This window comes from Taurulus bubalis (genome assembly GCF_910589615.1).
Source record: "Taurulus bubalis genome assembly, chromosome: 4".
Classification (NCBI taxonomy): Eukaryota; Metazoa; Chordata; class Actinopteri; order Perciformes; family Cottidae; genus Taurulus; species Taurulus bubalis.
The window spans coordinates 19,649,243-19,670,498 of NC_136592.1; the positions used below are offsets into that span (position 1 = coordinate 19,649,243).

General features: G+C 39.7%; 1 protein-coding gene across 1 annotated transcript in view; it reads left to right on the top strand.

Annotated features, from left to right (window-relative positions):
* mdga1 (MAM domain containing glycosylphosphatidylinositol anchor 1) overlaps nucleotides 1-21,256 on the top strand; it is a 155,449-nt gene that overhangs the window by 76,514 nt on the left and 57,679 nt on the right. Inside the window, exons 4-5 of the mRNA XM_079217279.1 lie at nucleotides 19,200-19,396; nucleotides 20,639-20,771. Coding sequence (XP_079073405.1) covers nucleotides 19,200-19,396; nucleotides 20,639-20,771 — 330 coding nt within the window. The remainder of the gene's footprint in view (nucleotides 1-19,199; nucleotides 19,397-20,638; nucleotides 20,772-21,256) is intronic.

Here is a 21,256-nt window from a genome sequence, read left to right on the forward strand (position 1 = left end):
GGAAGCTCACTGACCTTGGAGTTATTTTCAGTGCTCACAAGGCAAAGGCAGCCCTCTCCTAGGTGTGTTTATAATAAGAATATCCATTCCATTTTGTTTTGCACGGTTCTGTTTATGTGTGCATGCAGTCACACGGTTGCACTGTGTGGGTAGATTGGATTGCACGATGTTGGGTTCAATTATGAGAACAGCTTGATTACAAATAATGTATATAGTTACACTACTAGCATTACAGTATATATAAATTACTGATTGTACATTTTAACATTGGGAAAAAGTATAGCATGAGTTATTTTTTTTGGCTTTTCTTTAAGTAGTTTTAAACCGTTGTGAATAGTAATTACAATGTTTACAGTTCCCTCAAAAATAGTTTGTCTCCTAATGAAACTAAATATGAAATAATGTAATTTTGATATTACTGCGACCATGGATTGTGGTGGTGTTTTTTAAATTTAAAACATACATTTCTCTGTTATAACTGCATGTGACACATTGACCATAATCCTGTTTCAACATATAATTCAATATGATTAATTTGAAATGTTTTCAGGGATTTATCTTTAAAAGCCAGGATGTTTTTCTATAAAAATACAAATTAGTACAAATTCCAGTGTTGTTGTAAGATGGTGAACATTGACCGGTAAGGGGGAAAACATAACTTTTCAGTTTTCAGTTTTTTTGTGTTTCATTTTCAGTGTACAATGTTGAAATTGCCAGTGGAAATATATAGCTGATAAATTGTTTTTGAATTTCAGTTTAGCCACCTCGAAAATGCACCCTGATTCAGTCATTCTTGGTAATTGTTAGCAGGTGTGGGCGCACCATATGTAGAAACTGGTGAGTCTTTAAAAGGGAAGCCATCCTTTTCTTCAAAAAACTACTTCCATTTGTGCTGTATGCATGCCAACATGTATTGACGCTGCTAGCGGTCCTCTATGTTCGCTAACTGCTGTAAATACATTGTAGGTGAAAGAGGAGCACGTTCCTCCTGAGATCTATGGTTTCTCTTTACCCTACTCATCAGTCCCCAGTTACCTTTGTAAAGACAGCATGTAATGTATAAGCTCTGTTACTAATGAATATTTATGCTTCAGACAGCCACCCTGGCCTAATTATTTTCTTCTGCTGCCAGGCACTGTGTGTGCATGTAGTACAGTACGAGAGAAGGGGGGAGGGGGAAAGAGAGTGAGCGAGAGAGAAAGAGAGAGAGAGAGAGAGAGAGAGAGAAAGAGAGAGAGAGAGAGAGAGAAAGAGAGATGGATTGATTATTAGCCATTGACTTCAACCAAAAAACATCTTTTACAACCTGACATCTTCTTCAAGTCAGTTGGTGTCACCTTGATGCAGGAACATACTGAGATATCAAGGAAGCCACATCTGCAGATAATAGTTTTCTGTGTCTTAGAGGGGATATGGATCAAATCAAACAGCAAAAAGCACTTAATGAATCCCACAAATCTTTTGATCAGCAAAGAGAACAGATTTTTCTTTTTTAATCCTCTCTGCTTTTTATAACCTCACAAGGTCTGATCTTGTGTGAGATATTTTGTCTTGCTCATTGTATCACATTAGTACTGTCATTTTGTGTCGTGTTACAGTTTGTGACACTTACAAAAAAAAGAAATAAGTTATTTTACTATAAGTTCCTCTCGAGAGCAACGTTTAACTAAATGCTTTTGAGATCAAATATTCATCAAAGATGTCTGTGAAAGAGGAAGCTCTCACTCACATAATAAAACCACCGTCAGCCTTGAGAAACATTCGTACACGGGTGAGAAGTCCTCAGCCATTATGCTGCAAATATTGCACCTTCTATTTGCAATGCTTTCAATTTTTTTTAAAATTCATAGTTGTATTATTCATCAGTAATAGTCCCACATAAGGCGAAGAATGTCACTATGCGTCAAATGTGATAGCTCCGATGATACTCCACATGTCAAACTTATTTTTTTATGAAATGATGCATTTTATATATAGTAATTTGTCTGATAGGTGTGATATAATTACAGGTCAGACTTGTTCATCTTTTAAAGGCACTAATTCTTACAGTGTAATGTGGCTATCATAAAACCTGCTACTTGCATAAAGCTATGTTTACAAATCACACTGATTTACATAATGGGCTGTTATAAGTCTGACCTTTCAAGGTACACTGTCGATTTCATTTCCATGGGGGCTTCTCTAATCTCTCAAAATGGGCTTGATTCTCTTCAATTGCAACAAACACTCTTGTTTGTTAATTATCTTTCGGCATTATTTAGTACTGATGCATATTTTAAAGCCAGCCCATTAAGCCCTGAACTTGCTAAGTAGTGGATGTGTATCTCACTTTTTGTACTGCACTAAATAAAATACCAGGAGGCAGTGCCACCGTTTTATAAGTGTCCAAGATATATGCATTTAGTAACTTAAACTGAAGTGCTGTTGGCCTTCATAGGTTTCACATTTATCAAACGATGAAAAGGTCAAAAACTGTAGTGTTTCCGAGTACCAGATCCCTTTAGAAAACCTTTTTCTGTCAGGTTCTGATAGTCAGCCCTACTCAGTCGTGGTTCTGGTTCTCCCGTGCAAAACAGTCTGGGCCTCCTCGACCGTGGAGTCTGTGTTGGCACCAAGGTGAAGCTTTGCTCCTGGACTCTACTTCCACTGGAGCTTCCGACTGCAGGTCGAAGGTGGCAGGGATGCTGTTTCTGGGTCTGTCCATGACTGGCTGGTCGCTTCCAGAGGCCCTACAGGATGTCATCTGACTTTGCGTTGAATCCGACCCAGTGGCACCAATTACACGCATTAAGAATATCTATATAGAAATGTCAGATCTCCTCGCTGATAGTCTCGTTAACATATGTAGGAGATTTAGTCATCATTATCAGAATGAGATTGTTTCATAACCAGATGAAATGTCTTAGAGTCATTTTAAAGAATTGGTCTCCCAGGTGAAGTGCTTCAAATGAACAAGCACTGAGAAAAATGTCATCCCATTGACCCAAAGTGTATCTAACATCTGTCTTCGTTACTTACACATCAGTGCTGTTGCTCTGGACCAATTACTTAGTTCATTATGCAGGAATGACGTCCTCTCTCCTGCTCTAGCCCTCATCTCTTTCTATTGTGAGAGGTCATTTGGTTTCCCCAGAGAACCATTCAGCTGGGACAATTATACAGCAGTAAGTCACACAGGGCTTTAGTGAGGAATAGACAGGATGAGAAGTACCAGGGGCGCAGCTACCACACCTGGCAGGTGTTTTTCTGAATTGTGTGCTGGAATGTTTGAGATTGGGTTAATTGTATTGGTTTTGGGGAGGAGTTAATAGTTCAAATGATCCAAAACAACATTTTCCGCTTGAATCGTAAACACCATTTTGAAAGCAGCAGATGGCCATATGTTTTCATAGTTTTAAAGATTTAAATATTGACAGCTACTGCTCTAAGATACCTTTTATTGTCACTTTAGCCGAGGTTATATATAACTCTTGTGTGTATTGATCTGTATTGATTCACCTCTGACAGGGTGGGTGTGAGCAGCTTAAAATCAGCCCGTGACAGGCATGCAGACGCTATTGTAATTAACTTGGTGCCATTTCCTCAATAAAATGGCTGACGTAAAGTGTTTACAGTATCACTATCTCCCATTACGATCATTAAGGTTTGCATCAGCTCCTGGGTGAAAGTGTCACAAGAGATACCAGTGTTTCGACTGGTTATTCTACTGCATGCACAAAAACATTCACTTGCGTCAGGCAATTTGAGGCACAGCTGCGATAGAAATCTGATCCTAGTTGATTTAAGTTTGTCTAGAAGCTGTTTTAGAGGGCCATCACATTGAACCTATGGGATGTTACTACTGCAGAGTTATCAAAATAAGCAGTGCAGGTTCATTAAAGTAGGCATTTATTTAAAAAAAGGTTCGCTACGATGTGACTATTGACAATCAGCATTGTGTCACATAATTAATTAGGCCATTTTAACACAGCCTTATCAAAGGTCACCAATTAGTGCGACTTGAAAAGTGTCATAGTTTACATAAGCTGTATTTGTAAAGACAGAAGGATGAGCAGATGGAGGTGATGAGCACAGACCACAATCAGCCTGCCATTACTTCCCAGACATATGCTTTATATGATTTGTTACAAGTTCACTGTCACAACAGAGCCTCATTCATCCAAATACATCAGCCACCATCTAGCTGTGTCAGATTGCTTTGACACAGCAGTATCTAACAGATACAAGTTTAAGATATCGTTTTGATCGCTTTACCAGCCTCTCTTAAGTGCAGTTTAAGAATTGTAATCACAGTCTGTGAAATGTCTCAAAGATTTTCCTGCTTTACGTTTTAAAAAACACCACACATATCTGCTTAAACCATCCACGATCATAAGCGCATTCAATTTCCACTGTTACAGAAACCCTGAACCAGAGTCACATAATCTCATTGGGGGCATTGTTTGGATGTTATTTATTTTCAAACAAAAAGCAGTTAATATATGTGATACTATCAATGACGCAGAAAGCTATATTCATACCCTGACAGAAGCCATGCTCATAGAGGTTTCCCTTTTGTCCAATCATTGCTGTGTGATAGCTATATTTTCCCCATCCTCTTGGTGCAGACTTAGAGCCTCCTTTCGTGGAGCATGCTCAGAAGTGGATCAACATACAAATTATGTTTTTTTCCTAAAATACCTTAGAGATTCTTGTCAAAATCTACCCGTCCACAAATACAACTCCAAAGGACTGCACCCTTGAAATTAGAACAGAGGCAAGACGGTTGCTTTGTGAGTATAGTATATGGGTGACCTGCAGTCACTGTGTGTGTGTGTGTGTGTGTGTGTGTGTGTGTGTGTGTGTGTGTGTGTGTGTGTGTGTGTGTGTGTGTGTGTCTTTGTATCTTGTGTGTGTGTATTTGCCTCCCTACATGAATGTGTAAACTTATGAGGTTTTGATAGAATGAGTTTAAGTGACTGTGTATATATGCATACTAAGACACCAATGTGTGTTTCCCACTGCAAGTTTCCTTACCCAGAGTTCCCAGTGAGCGGTTGAGTGTGTGGTGAGTCACTGATATCATCTGACATGGGTTTTCATGACAGTTTGGGGTCACCTATGTCCTCACCCCTCCACACAGAGGTAATACATCACGGCTAACCCCTTTAAAAGCAGAGCTACTTTGATTTGTTCAACATAAAGTGTGTTTGACAAAGACAAAAAGTACAGTGTGAAGTCGGAGAGACGTAAAACAGCGAGTACGGAAGGAAAGAGAGGAAGAGGAGAGAAGGAAGAGAGGTTGTATAAATGAAGAGGAGAAGAGAAAGGACAGGAAGCCCAGCAAAACAGTGAAATAAATGTAAAGCATAGTTGCGAAGAGGTAAAATAATAATAATAATAATAATTTACAGCAATTATGATGTTACATAAACACACCATAGTGACATTAAAATTGGCCAAGAAATGTGGATTTATTTGGCAATTTTCCAATGTCTCATACATAGTCAAGTAAGGTGAGGCTTTTATATAATTTTGCGAGAAAAGAAAACTTTTGTACTGATCAAAAAGGCTGACTGTCAGACATTGATAGAGAGAGGGGGATTTAAAAGAATATATGTGGAAGAGATATTCTGACACTGTGGAAATGTATTAAATCCACAAGAACATTATTGGAATCTTGGATTTTTTTTTTCATATCTTAAATCTATTTTTCCTTTTATTTGCCTCATAAATAATCTGTTCTGAATTTGTGTCACTGAAAGGGGATTGAAGCATTTAGTAGCAGGACCATCATACGAGGCCCGGAGAGAGTGCACACATGAACACATACACAATAGGTGGGAGTGTGGTTTGGTTATAGGCTGTCCTATAGTCCATGAGGAGATACGACCACTCCACATGTCGCCATCGTTTGGTCAGCTTTATCTTAAGTTATCTAAAGTGTTTTTCTTTTCGCTCTCTCCCTTCAGCTTAGTTTTTTCATCCCTTATTTATTGACTCTCTCTTCTATGAAGGTTACACCAGGCAGTGTAGGCTTGAAATTATCTTGACCTTACCACAGGCCCCTGTAGTACACAATGATATTTTTTCAGGGAAAATAACCATTACACTGGAATGGGGCATAACTCAAGTGTCTGATGGTGGGTGTACTGTTGGGCTGGCAACGTAAAAGAAAGGAAGTGAAGGGAAGATGTGTAAGACTGGAGACATTTTACATTAGTATGTGCTGTAGTATTAGTAGTCAGTTGTAGATTGTAAACATTGCACATCTGTATTTTTATTATATGCCTGGCATAACAATAATAGTGCAAATTCATAAGAATCAAATCAACTACATCTCATAATTTATTAATTTTCGTCATCTCTGCAGAGATTGTACCCTTGATCTTTGTTAAGAGGCATTAAGAGAATATTTCTGTATGACTCACTTCCCCTGTTATTAAAAGGACCTCACGGTTTGCTGATGGCCTTCATTAAATCATATTCAAATGTGGCATTTCCATGACGTTGCAGTGATTAAGACGTCTAGCAATTTTTTTTAACAATCATCCAGTCAATAAAGCTCATCCGAATTTTAGCTAGTCCCTTTGCACTCAGCTGTCATAAATTTGTCCGCACCCACGGCCCCTTCGGGCCGATTATTGCCGATGTGTTGGAATGAGGGTAAAACAAGCTCTGATTTCAGTAGCAAGGATGATAGCAGGTTTGAATTCTTGTCATGCGTTTTATTTGTTTAAAGCTGCAGCAGGTCTATTTCTACTCTGGGTTATAGTTCATTTTAGGGAAATTAACAGTAAATCCTGCACATATAGCTAACTCCCCCGCTGGTGGCTATTACAGTAGCAAGTGGGATGTCTCTCTGACACCTGTAACCTGCTATGAGATGGAAATGTGGATCTATAAAATAAACCACTGAGGGTAAACCTTTCATATAATTTTTACTGCCCTCTCAGGTGGGATGGCTGTTCAAATTAGCCTCTCCCAGGACAAACAGCCCACTGGGCAGCATCTGTATTCATTAATGCCATACGGCCAGACAAATTGTAATATTATTTTATGGCGGTGGTATTTTTTCCCAGCCAGTCTCCAATAACTTCCAAGTTCGATTTCATGGCTGTACTCTTCCTCACTTTTTTTCTCTGAATACTGTACCTTGCTTTTTCTCATGCTCACTCTCTCAGTCTCTCATGTGCCATTTCTACCTTTACTATCTCTTTCACAATTGACTCATCCTGTGCATTTGACCCATTCCTCTCCTTTACTTCCCTCCTCCCACATCTCCAGTTTTTCATTTATGACTGGCTACAGCGGCTGGGTAATGAAGGCAGTGTTATAAAGTATGGGAGGTGCCTCCAGGCAGGCTCACAGCCTGTGTATGGGCACATAGAAATAGGACGAGGATGGAAACAGAGACTAGAGGATTAGACTGTGAAGTAGTTAATTAAATGTCTATTTTGCTGATAAAAGGCCCCACCCGGCCGGTGTGTGTAACGCTCTCAAATCTGAGTAACTACCAGGTCTCAGATTACAGATGGCTCACTCAGGAAATCCCCAGGACTCAAAGACGAACAGAGACAGGTCGATGAAGTGTTCCACGTCAATTTATTCACAAACAGCAAGTTTATGAACAAACGGTTGTTTCTGGCTGGCAACAGATAAAAAGAGTATAGGTTCCCCATCGTTCTGCAATGCCCCAACTGACTCGTGCTCCCCGAAATCACCTAGTCATAATCACCCAATTGTGCGTCATCAGTCCCTCCTTGACACTTGAGCCAGAACCAACTGTCTTTCCTCTAACAACATGACCAATGCCTGATCACTTACTAACTAACGTTTTCTTGCAACGTGACCTGTGGCCCCCAACCTCTCATCCTGTTGTTGACTATATTCCTCCACTCAACTCCCAGTTGTTAGTGCCTGATGTTATCCAGGCCTGCAGTAACTTTTCCAGATCGGCTTAGTTTTTGCCAAAACCAAGTATGGTGCTCAGAGGGGACCATTTCGGTTACGTAAGCGGCCTGCGTGTTATTGCAGCTGTGGCTCGGCTGTTGTTCTCTGAGATTTTACCCCTTCTTCTACCCCGCTGTGGATAAAGCATCTTCCTATAATTAATGTGTAGCTCTGTGATTACATAAACAATTCCCTCCAACAACTGCCATGAAACATAGAAAAGATCCAAGATTAGAAACATATGAAAAATATTACAGGAAGAAAGTCATAGCTGGTTTGTGAATGTTTTTCCTTATGTGACCGCCTTTGTGCCTCATCTATTAGAAGTGAAGAGGGGAAAGAAAGCAAGGAAACTTAAAAGAAATAAAAGAACTGGGATACAGAGAATAATGTATAGTGAGTTGGTTGGGAAAGGGGAGTTGTCTGTGAAAGGGCTACTCACTGGTCTTTGTTTATGGCAGTGTAAAGCACTTCACTTGATACACCTGCACTACGTCGTATGTCGTAAACTGCACCGAAACACGCAGTCAAATTATTGTACTGAATGTGATAATCTACTGAAAATGCAACATGCCTTTTTAAATTAAACTAACAAACATATTATTCTGTATAATGCAGCAATGTGTTTTATGATGCACAATAAAACACAATAAAATAAAGCTTTTAACCTTAGTCCAAACTAAATGAATGACACAACACTTTTACTCCCTCACCTCAAATCTGTTCTAAACAAACCAGTAAAGCTCCAGTCTGAAATTAATCTCAGTGTCTGTAGAAAAACATGGGGAAGGACAGAACAACTGGAAGATACTCTAACAGATAGAAATGTAAAGAAAGCTAGAAAAATAAACCAGAAAATAAAACCAGAAAAAATCTGAAAGGATATCCGGTGGGTACACTACCAATAATCCAAAGTGTCAAAGTGTGTTCAAAGGGAGCTCGCTCAGCATTTTGTGAGCGCTGGCAGAGCTGGTGGTGGCGAGTACCACACAAATCAGTCTGCAGAGAAGGCAATAACCACCACAGCCACAGGCAGGTGGGCTTAATCTCTCAAAGCGTTAGCTCTGCCCTGTGGGCAGTTTCCAAAGTGACACTTGAAGGACTGTTGGAGGTCTGAAATGTCATATTTAGGCTGTGAGTACATCCTTCATGGATTGGCTTCTGTCAGCTCACACTTAGATCCTCCAAAACTCTGTCCTTTGTATTTGTGCTCTTACCTGGTTGGACAAACACATGTCTTGACTCATATCATTATGTAAAAAAATATGGGCAAGCTGGACTCTATCACAAAAGAAAAACAATTCAAGCTATAGCATTTGTGAACATTGACTTACAGACAAGTAACAAAGAGGAAGGACTAGGAGAGCACTCCTTGTTAAAGGTCTGAATATTTTATATTGCCACAGGGACATTCCGGGCAGGACGCCCTGCTTCTGAGTGTATTCTGGTAATTAAGCTATGTTAAAAAGTTAAATTGGAGTGCTGTCCTATCTTAACTTTTTTATCCTCGACAATAAGGACCCCAGACACCAGTCAAGGTGTAATCGTAAAATTAGCGTATTGTGTTTTAATTTCGAGCAGACATGTACAAAGACAAAAGCGTGAACAATAGAACTGGAAATACAAAAGATCATGTGTGTGTGTGTGTGTGCGCGTGCACGTATGTGTGTGTGTATGATGAGTTATGATGGGTGTTTCAGTAGCTTTTAATGTCATCGTTTCATCAAATGTAATGATATTTGTTTATTTACTCATCCAGCTATGAGTGTCCTTGTTGTATATTGCACCAATTTATATACAATATTTCACAGGTATTTGTCAAGTAAATTGAATTGTACTCTGACACAAGCATCCGCTGCTGACGTCAGAATATTGTATTACATTGAGAAACTCAGACTTCCCTGCGATCTTTGACCCAATGAAGCATTGTGATGGTCAGAAGGGCCATGTGTCGAATCCTCTTATGTCCAGAATACATAAACCGTTAGTGTTGCTTCCTCTCTCCCTAATGACAACTCGACGACTCAGGTCACAAATATCATATAACATGACCTCGGATTTCTCCTGAAATGTTATTTACTCTATTTTTTGTTTTTTAGAGTAGAAAAAAGGTAGATATATGATATTTTTTAAAGTTAATACTGCTTTATCCCTGTTGTCTAAAAAATTCCAGTGTTATCTTTACAATTATCGAGTAAGCAGCTGGGTTAACAGTGTTGTGCTCAAGGGCATTTTGGTCAGATTCGTTATTAGCTGCCACTGAGAGCGGCTGAACCTTTGACCTTCCGGTTATGAGATGGTAAAGATAGTGGGTAATACTGTTGCTCGAGGTCTGGAAGCTCTAATTGTGAACGGATGACAGTATTGGTCATTGAGTTATATTTATAGCAATGGTTGCTGCCCAGTATTACCACATGTGTAACGGTGGTGTCTCTTTTTATTAGCACAACTCCAATAGTATTTGTGTCCACCAGCTATGTAGGTGATATTGACTGACCTCCACTGACCTGTCATTCTATTCTACAATTACCACTGTGTCATGATACTGGATTGGCTGGAATTTAACCGAGTTTCACAACTCAAATGATAATATTATTTTGGAAACATTTCCATCAGAGTGAAGCTGTGGCCATTTTTCTTTTTATACACAATGTTTCAAATGTCACTTTTGACTATTAAACTCCTCCTAGAAACAATCTTCCTAATTTAACATCTGACGGTTAATCAATGGGCTTTTGTGCATGGAAATAGAAAATAAACAGAATTAGAAAGACATGACATGAGATCTGGCAAACAGATCTAAAACCATAAACAATATAAACATGTTTTGGGACACTACTTCACTGAAAATGAGAAAATGGATATAAATGATGGAAAATTAGTAAATGGATGGTTACATTTTGGTGCCCTTGTACAGCCAATTTATAGCTCTGGTAAAGAAAATACCACAAGAAACTCTGCTTATGAAATTCACATTGACTCTCTGAGAGTACAGATGATCAATAGTGTTTGAAGGTGATCATATTTCCTCTTATACTTGTTCAATACCCAAGGGAATGCGATCACAAATGTTGTATAAATGTACTGTACAAATGAGTTCTGGCAGATTTTTAAAGCAATGTGATGTTCTTCTACCATATATCTACCCACAAAAATACTTCAGCATGACTGTAAAGTTTAATTTAGTTACAGTTTGTAACGACTAAAAGAAAACAAATTAAAACTTCTCACTGAGGCCAGTGATCAGATTGGTGCATTCTGTGTTTTCCAGCCTGTTGCTCTTTTGGGAGTTACCAAGCTCTTGTTTGTTTATGCACACTGTCTCTTGTTAACCAGCAGACAATGAATGTGATGTTGTGCCAGAATAAACTTCAGTATCTGAGCAGAAATCAACATAAATGGTCTACCGTGGTTTTAATACCACTGCATGTGTATCTAGTTGTGTTTTCAAAATGCTCTTTTGCTGTGGTCCACAGTGCCCTGCATGCCTCAAAATAAATACACAGCAAGCCAATGGGTTGGGCACTATTTATTTATTCATTTTGCAAAATTTAAACAGTCAAATAAACAATCATAACAGAAAAATAATATCATAGTGCAGGAAGAGACGAAAAGCCAAATGGGCTTATTTGAAGCCTATTTTAATATTTCAAATTGTACGTGCGTCATCTGGTTGTGCCCCCAAATCTGTGGTGTGTGTGTGTGTGTGTGTCTGTCTGTCTGTCTGTCTGTCTGTGTGTGCGTGTGTGTGTGTGTGTGTGTGTGTGTGTGTGTGTGTGTGTGTGTGTGTGAGAGAGAGAGTAAGCGCTGATTTAAGTGTAAAATATATTGTGTGTTTCTTTTGCCACCTTTAAAGGGGCAGCCACCCATGACTCTTGACATCATCATGCTGTGTTTCTTAAATCTGGCATCAAAAAAGTGTTCACACTGATGATGCATGGATCCCAGCTGTTACCCTATGACCCAGGCGTCCATATGACCACAGAAGAAGTAAGAAGGGTATCCTTTATCCACTCTGCTGCCCATAGATCACTTCAGAAGGCACTTACAGGGACACGGAAGGACTTTCTTGTTTTTGCCCTCTGGGGCTGCTGAGATTCATGTGTTATTTTGGCCGAGAGGAGTGTGTTGTTTGTGTTTGTCAGGGAGCGCATACTTGTGTGTAGGCATCTGCATGCCTGGATGCATGCGCCTATATTATTGCATAACAAAGTGCACGTTTTTCATGTGTGCTTTGCGTTTGTGTATATGTGTTATTTTAGCCCACAGGCTGAGCGAGTGAACTATGCCTCTTTGTCCCTTAACACCCTCTTTGCTGTCACCAGCGCTGTGCAGCTACACTGTCACACTAAATAGCCATACCCAAATTAGTCTTTTTATGGCCTAAAATAATAGTCACACCATCATGAATGTTTAATACCTTTTCCCAGGCTCTTTGCTGACAAAAGCATAATTAAGGCTTGTACATAATGCGCTGGCTCAACGAAAATGCGCCATTTTCAGCAAATTCACGAATGTGAGTTTCGGGAATGACTTACCGTGTAATTCTTCTTCACACAGGCTGCCGTGTCTTGCTGTTAAACCTAACAATGCAGGGTGTAGCACAAGATGTGACCGTGAATTCATAGGGGGAATGATGTTCATATTCTTTGTAATTGTCAAGGAAATTAAAGGACGATAGCCAAAATAAAGTCATATTGCTCAAGAAAGGTTTTCAACTCTACAATAAAGACACTGATTGTATTTATTTTTTGCAAACATCATGTCACCAACTATTTTTTTCAGTCTTCTCTATGTTTTCTGTCTGTTATTTCATGTCAACACTTGTGTCTACAATGTTTCTTATGAATTCCTTTATAATTGTACATATTCTTCTCTTGATATTCTGCTTTTATTTATTACTCTATTCAGCTTTTTTTCTTCTTCACTATAATCTATCTCTGATAGTTCCAAATATAGTAATAATGCTGAGTTTTGGGCTAATTTCAAATTTTAGAATTTCGCGACCCATGATTAGCAGGAGTTCAAAATATAAAAAAGCTATATAAATACATATTGTAGTTAAAAAACACAGAGCAGAGAATCTGCCAAAATCAATCTTTACTTCTCAACATTGCATGTTAAATACAGGCAATGTTCTCATTATTTCCAAATGTGGGCCTTGTGCATGTTTTATGTCCTCTTTAAGGGGATGTCTATGAGCAGAATGCTGAATAATTGACGAGACGCGAAGCTGGATCAAACGGAAAGTCTGCTTCTGTTTGTGCCTCTCTGTGTGCACATGCTGTTCTCTGTGCGTGTGGCTTTGTGCACGCATGCGTGTTTGTGTGGTGGATAGCCTATAAGACAACTCTGTGTGTGTGTGTGTGTGTGTGTGTGTGTGTGTGTGTGTGTGTGTGTGTGTGTGTGTGTGTGTGTGCGTGTGCGTGCGTGCATAAAAAAGAAGCGAGAAAGAGTTGGTTGTTTTTTTCCTGTAGTTGGTGTGATGATCGCTTATTACTGCAGACATGAAATATGTTTGGACTTGTCTGTAGAAACAGATTTTCAGCTGCTTTCTAAATGATGAACTCAATAATTGTAGAGCTGTTTAGCACCCGTTTTTATTTCGTCCAAACTATCCATCAGAATACATTTCCTTTATTGTCCCTGTCACAAAAGCTATGGATTTATCTTTAATGCTTTTTACAAATGTATTTAACATCAGTCAGCTGTTGTTTTTGGCCATCCGTGTTCAAACATGCTGATAATAACAATACAGTGGCAACAAATCTACATATCTATATATCCTACCTAGACTGAGAATATCATTCTAATCTAGCAGTGAAGAAAAATAGGTGCTTTGGATAGATTTGGACATGTTATTATTTGAAGTCAGTCCCTGACAATGGATACTAAATAAAAGATGTATTGAGGTCATTGGTGGCCCTGCCTACAGTCTGGATTTCTCATGAATTTTGGCTGATGTCAAACTTGACTTTTTATCTCGTGCCATCGTCATGTCAAACTCACAATTTGTCCAATATTTTGGTTTATGACCAAATACTTCCAAAACCCTAGCTGTACTTTGTGGGTCTGTGCTAATTGGCAAATGTTAGCTGGCTATCTTGGTAGATTAATAAACATGGGAACCATAATACCTGTTTCGTATCAGAATTTACGAAACAAAGCAATCCTCACTCACATCTCCCCACCCAACCGTCCACACACACGCGGACCACCACACCTTATTCTCCTCCATTGCACACTCACACTCAATTGAACCTGTCATCTTCTCGTTGGTCCCCTAATGGCCGTATACTCGTAGAGAGCTATTAGAGTACAGGACATGTTATTGGAAATCAAAGAGGATTTGGAGACCAGGGCGTCCTACTGCCGGGGAAAGCACCCAGCAGAGGTCAACTTGTTACAAAAACACACTCGGTCAACCCTGACCGCTCAGATGGATTGCTTCTGAGTAAATCTGTTTCCAGCCTCACCATAGTTACTCTGGTTATTTCGGAGCAATTTTTGAAGAATGATTTTGAAGGAACTGATGGCATGCAGTCATAATACCGGGAGTCTATAAAATATACTGTATATATAAAAATAAAAATATACATATATATATATATATGTAATATATTTACATATATATGTATGTCTATATATATATATATATATATATATATATATATATATATATATATATATATATATATATATATATATTAAATCATCAGCTTTTTTAATTCCTTCACATTGTCAGTCAAGATTGAATCTACACATCAGGGTTTAGATGTTTGGAATAGGGTTATGAAATAAACAGGGTTATGACATTTTTTTGTTCCTTTTGCCATGCATTCTCACTAATTGCATTCACTAGCGGCGTAGTCACTACACATCCAGAGTTTGTAAGTCTGATCACAATTCTGATCATCTGATTCCTCAGATAACAAGCAAACAACGTCTGGACGAGAGTTTCTGCTAGTCAGTGTGCCTTGAAGTTTGCATCAAAGCAACATACATCATTTTCAAGAGCAAACAATTGGAATACCTGATCAAAATTGCACTCTGTCTAACCATTCAGGGAATAACTGGTAATTTTGGAGCACTTGCTGCCATAAGAGGTTTGCGGCATCTGTTTATATTATATACTTTTTATATAATTGAGATGAACTGAGACCTCATTATATTCTAAGCAAATGCAAGTATTATACTTGACAGTGTTTATCTCTTATGATTAAGGGATTTCATTTCAAGAGGCAGCTGATCTGGTTGCCTGATCAAGACTGTATGAAACACAGTGTTTCCCCGTTTGAATATATGTGTTGTCAGTCAGATAAGACACCATGCTGGAGATATACCTTTTTCTTATATGTATAAAACATAAATAAATGAAGCAGTCAAAAACATTCATGAAGTTTGTGTGATTGCCATTATTAACAGTGTTAGAGAGGTAAAATGACAACCGGTACAGTGTTCCAGTTTCTAGCTGCTGTCTGACCATATGTTGAAAATAACACCCAAAGATCCAAGTAACTTAGGTAACTCAGGTGACCTTGTAGATTTGAGTCCACTCTGAGTCTTTCGTTGTGTAATACAGTATTGTTTTTATTTCACATCCTTCCAGTCTCTCCTAATGTAAACAGCAATACAATAAAGCACAAGAACCGTGAAAGGAAAATATGTTCAAATGCTGCACACTATTGTGTAAAAAAATCAGAAATAACTGAAGATACTACTGGTCAGTTCCTGCGAATAAGTTGCTGTTTGTAGTGGAAAAGAAACTGTGTATTTCTGTAAAAAATACAACACAAACATTGTTCAATGAATATTTTAGTCATAGATAATTTAGCAAGAAAAGTAGCGTGAAGATATTTTTTTATTAAGACATGTCCCCCTGAATACCCCAAATCAACAGATTTTAAAACGATGATATAAAGCAGAGCAAACATGTAATGGCGTGTCTGGGAGGACAAACATGAATAAGAAATGATCATATATTCCTAGTAGCTATCATTGGGTTGAAGAGGGCTGAGGTCACTTCTAATCACACAGTATTCCCTTTATAAAATACATTTGATTTTGTGCTCTCTCCACATGTATTCGTCGAAGCTAAGGGCCACACTCCAAAGGAACTAACATGTCTTTGTGTCAGCTCCACTGTGTGGTGTCTATGTGGAAAACAATGCCAGACCCTCATTGCAGCCTGATATTTGGACGCTTGGATGTGCAGTACATTAAAAGCTGGGGCAGACAAAAGCAGCATAGTGCAACTGATCTAAGCTGTTTGCAAAGGCAGAACATTGGGGAAATCAGAAGCTTCATTAAAGTTTCATATTCTGTTTCTGTACACTTGCAGTTTCATCTTGCGTCTCTATTTACTTAAGGGCCCAACCTGAGTAAAGTTAGACTTACCCTGGGAGCTCGGATTGTGAAACAACACAATTGTCATGTGAAAATAAGGCTGTCGAGGGCTCGTCTTCGTTTTATCCTTGACCATTTTAATATCACGGCAGCAGGAGGAATTTGTGAATGTGTGTGTGTGTGTGTGTTCCAATGGGAATCTTTTAATATTAGTTTAGTTTCTGCACTGCACATATACTGTATGAATTGAGTTGATACTAACAGTATGAATAAATTATGTTTTTCAATGTTTGCTAATAATACACTATTTTTGCCGTTTATGATTACACAATGTGGACTGAGGGACACAAAGGTGTTTGTCCATTTAAAGTTAAGTGATGTGCTTGGAAATCTACTTGTCTGTATCCGCTTCTGTCTGTGTCAATCTGTCACTTTTCCCCTTTCTCCACATTCTTCACATTCGTAGTGTCAGGAAACAGACAGAATGACAGCAGACAGTCACTCTCGCTCACTCTGACACACACACACACACACACATCCTATCGGGGCATTAGTCAGCTATGATTCCCCATGCGCTGCAAATGATCTGTGAAAATCAGACAGAAATCCTGTTTATGTCTTGGACAAATACTCACAAACAAACACGCACATATTCACAAATTGAAGCAAGGTGCTTGCTCTTTTGCCAGATCTCTTTCACACATGTGAACACGTGGTCGATATCAAGAGGCAGATATCTTTGACAGCTGCCCAGATTTGATGGCCTGTTGCTCGCAGAGCTGGCTTTTATAGAGGCTGGTGGTTGCTCAGCGTTAAGTTTCCTGCTGGGTCCTTTGTCTCATTCTGTGGTTTGTAGTCTTATATATGAGGGTGTCCACGGGGAGATGAAAGGAATGGAAGCAGGTGAGCACTTCACAAAGCAGAGCAATGAATCACTGAGAAAATATCTAATAACAGAGGCGCACAAATGCTTCAGTGCATTAGAGTAAGCAGCTTAGCCAGGTCAGACGCAGTATAGAAAGCTCAAATTTGATGTTTTTCAAATGCTGAAATACTGAATAATGACTGTAGCATGCATTTTGTTCTATTTTACAACTTCTTTTAAAAGGTAAAGATGTAAAATGTTAGCCACATTTAATATCTAACATTGTAATGGAATTCTAAAACCATCAGTTTCTGATGCAGGTCATTGAAGGTCTAATATGTTTGAAATTGCATATACATCATATATTGCTTAGTTCTGAGCTCAGGTATCGCAGCAAACACAGTCAGAATACTCAAATGCAAAGAATACATAACAAATATAACGTGAAAGCCCTTCAGAAAATTGTGCAGCTTTGATTTTTTTTTGTTAAACTATTGTGAAGATGATTTGATAAAAACATCTGTAGACGCAAATGTTCACATGATAGCTTCAGTGTCGTACCCATTCTGGCTCACGCTTCGTTCCCGTCACATTTAGGCAACGTTTCTGCACATTGTACCTAGCTTTAAGGCATGCAAGAATGTGACAGTCTTGCCATGCCCTTGTGACTCACCTTTTATTAGAGAAAGAAAGCTGAAGTCACAAAAATCACCTGAACGAGTTCAAGTTTTTTTACCCGGAGCTTTCACCTTCTACCACAATGCTCTGATGCTGTGCTGAGGCTTCACACACACACACTTACATGGAGGTCCAGATGTGAATGTGTGTGTGTGTGTGTATGCATGTGCCTGTGTATGTTACACAGCCCTCGTTTGACAGCTGTGCCCTTTTCAACGGAACTAAAAAATCAAGCATTCTTATCCACACAAACCTCTCAAACGTCGCAACCAAATATGTGTTAAAGACAAATACTTCCCTCCTTCCTGGATCACGTGGGACCCGGCTGGACATAATAGCTGTACTACCAGCTCACCTCTTTTCTATAGCTTGCATCATACCTTCTTGATAGGGTGCAGCATGGTTGACACAGGAGAAAGGAAGTAAAGGACAGGGGCAGAGAAGAGAAACATGGGAAGGAGAGCGGTAAAATAGAAAGGCAGGAAAAGTGGGGAAAAGGCTACCCTGCTGTTGGCAGAAATTGTTTCCATGATGTTTGAAGTCCGCAACATTCCAATTGGGCTGCAAAGAATCAGGATTACACACACACACACACACACACACACACACACACACACACACACACACACACACACACACACACACACACACACACACACACACAAACTCTGCCCTGTAAGAGATAGAGGCAAGGAGCGAGGAGGAGGGGATAGAGAGGGAGGGATAGTGATGAGGAGTGAAAGTGGCAGTGACTTTTGGAGAGATGGCAGAAACCAGGGGAGAGCAGCCTACATGCTTGTGACAGCAGCTGAAATCCTATTCACTGGAGGAAAAGGGAGATGACACTCCCATGAAGGAAATGCACAGGGAAACGAGGCAAGTGGGGAGAAAGAGATAAAAATGGCAAAATAAATATATATACAAATAATGTGTGAGAGCGTCACAGCCGGAGAGGGAAATGGCAAAACACAGATTGTTTAGGCATTCGTGCTCGTTAGAAGCCATGATCAATAGGCAACTGTTTGGATGCTTTTTGGTCAGTGTGGGTGGACAATTCAGCCAACAAACATAACTTGTTTGCCCTTATTTACAGTAGTGTCCCAGTTACCCAATCTCATCCCTGCCTCACAAAAAATGGTCAATGTTTTGCACAGCAAAGGCGACAGCAGCATAAAAGCTGAAGGTTATTTTAACTGTGCAAACGCTGAAGAACTTGTGATTTCATATAACGAACCAGGTTGCTTTTGATTTTTCTGTGTGGCACAAAAAGGCCTTAATGAACACGCTTCTGGTGTGAAATAACCAATAATCTGTAGCCCTTGTAACAATGCATGACTCCTCACGACTTTATCTTTTGCTCCTTTGCTGTGTTTCGCAGACCTTGACATACCTGTTCTGACGGTGCACCAGACCATCAGCGATGTGCGTGGCAGTTACTACCAGGAGAAGACGGTGTTCCTGCGCTGCACCGTCAATTCCAACCCTCCCGCCCGATTCATCTGGAAACGTGGGAGCATGCTCATTGAACAGAGCAAGGACAACGGAGTGGACATCTACGAACCGCTTTACACTCAGGTACATGCGGACACAGTGCAGAGACACACGGCCGGGTTTAACTTCACGTCCTGCTTTCCGCTCTCCTCTCAGCCCTCAGGTCATTCTCCCTAAATCTCTCTCTTCCTCCAACTTTCTAACATTAATGGTGTACACACACTGTGGTTGGCTTGTGACCAGTTAACTTTTAGAAAAAGGCCTGTTCAGTAGACACATCCATCGTCTGTGTAGTGCTTCACCACTGTGTAGATGCTAAGTCAGAGTTAGGGTAACATTAGCACTGATATTTATTCGATTGTGCAAGTCTATCAACCTCAGCCAAACTCGCTATTTGATATTATGCTATGTCCATCCAAACACATAGTACTCATCCTAAAAACCTTTTCTGTTGTGATGTTAAAAGTGAAACGTAATGCTTGAAAATACAAAAAGGGCTAATCTGTATCAATCGTTAGCACAACTGCTGCCTTTTTCTCCACTTATCAAAGCATCAGTCTGCCACAAAGCAGTGCCCCTCTAGTTCAATTAGCCAGCCAGCAGAGCTGTTCCCGGGGCTGCCTCAGACAATGTTGGCCCATCACCCACTGGAGCAGAGAGACAGTTATACAGTATCCCACACAGCTTCTTGATCTGAAAAATGATCAGTGATGTTAAAAGAGATGTGTGATTGCTTCTGTGTGTCCAAGTGAGTGTGTGTGTGTGTGTGTGTGTGTGTGTGTGTGTGTGTGTGTGTGTGTGTGTGTGTGTGTGTGTGTGTGTCTACATGAGTGGTACAAAGAGATCTACTGGAGCAGTGAGTGATATTGTTTTAAGAATGGTCGGGGAGTGGATGGATGGTTTTATTTTTTATTTTTGCACTGACAATCAGATCATTTTCATTTCCCTAGTGGTCCCTTGTGAAAGCCGTTAGAAGTTCATCCTTCATATTACTCTGTATGTAGATTTGAGACGCTTCAGTTGATAATCAGGGCATGTCATAGAAACACAGTGTGTGTGTGTGTGTGTGTGTGTGTGTGTGTGTGTGTGTGTGTGTGTGTGTGTGTGTGTTTATCTAAGTGTGTCTTTGACCCTGTTTATTACAGTGCGGCTCATCAAAAATTTAAGTGACTTTTACACAAGATTATAGCCCAGTTTAGAAAACCTGAGCTTTCTCATTGATGTAATGTTGTGTGTTATAATATAAATGTGGTAATATTCAATTTATCTTTAGCTCCATGTTTATATACGTGTTGTTGTTTTGTGTGTTTGCTTCATCCCATCTAGGGTGAGACCAAGGTGCTGAAGCTGAAAAACCTCAGACCCAAGGACTTTGCCGATTACGCGTGCCAGGTGTCTGTCCGCAATGTGTGCAACATCGAGGACAAGTCGGTCACCTTCAGGCTCACAAATGCCACATGTAAGTTTTTTTATTGTTTCTTTGGAAAACACTTTGAAGACAAATTAACGTCCGTGCCTTGTACATGCCTTCACAAAGATGTTCTCCTCCGCTTTCAATTTCATGCTTTGATTTTTGCACTGGCTGCTCGTTGTCTCTTTTGCTGTCTGTTTCTCTCACTCTCATTGTTACAATGTCCCCCATCTTTATGTGTAAAGTATTCTCCTTTCGCCCTCTCATTTTCCTACGTACTTTAATCTCTCTCTATCTCTCTCTCCCCTGAGTTTTACCCTTTGGCTCTCACATTTTTCGAGTCCCTCTACCTCGTCGCCTGCCTCCCAATGTGCCATATTGCCCATCTGTCTTGTTGCTCTGTTGCTGAGAGCTCATCTCAGGGCCGTCAGCTGTAATTCAGTTGTCACCCTCCCTGTTATCTCCAATTCACTCTACACTGCTCTGTCCATCTCCACGCCACCGCTCGGCAACTCTGTTACTTACGACAACAT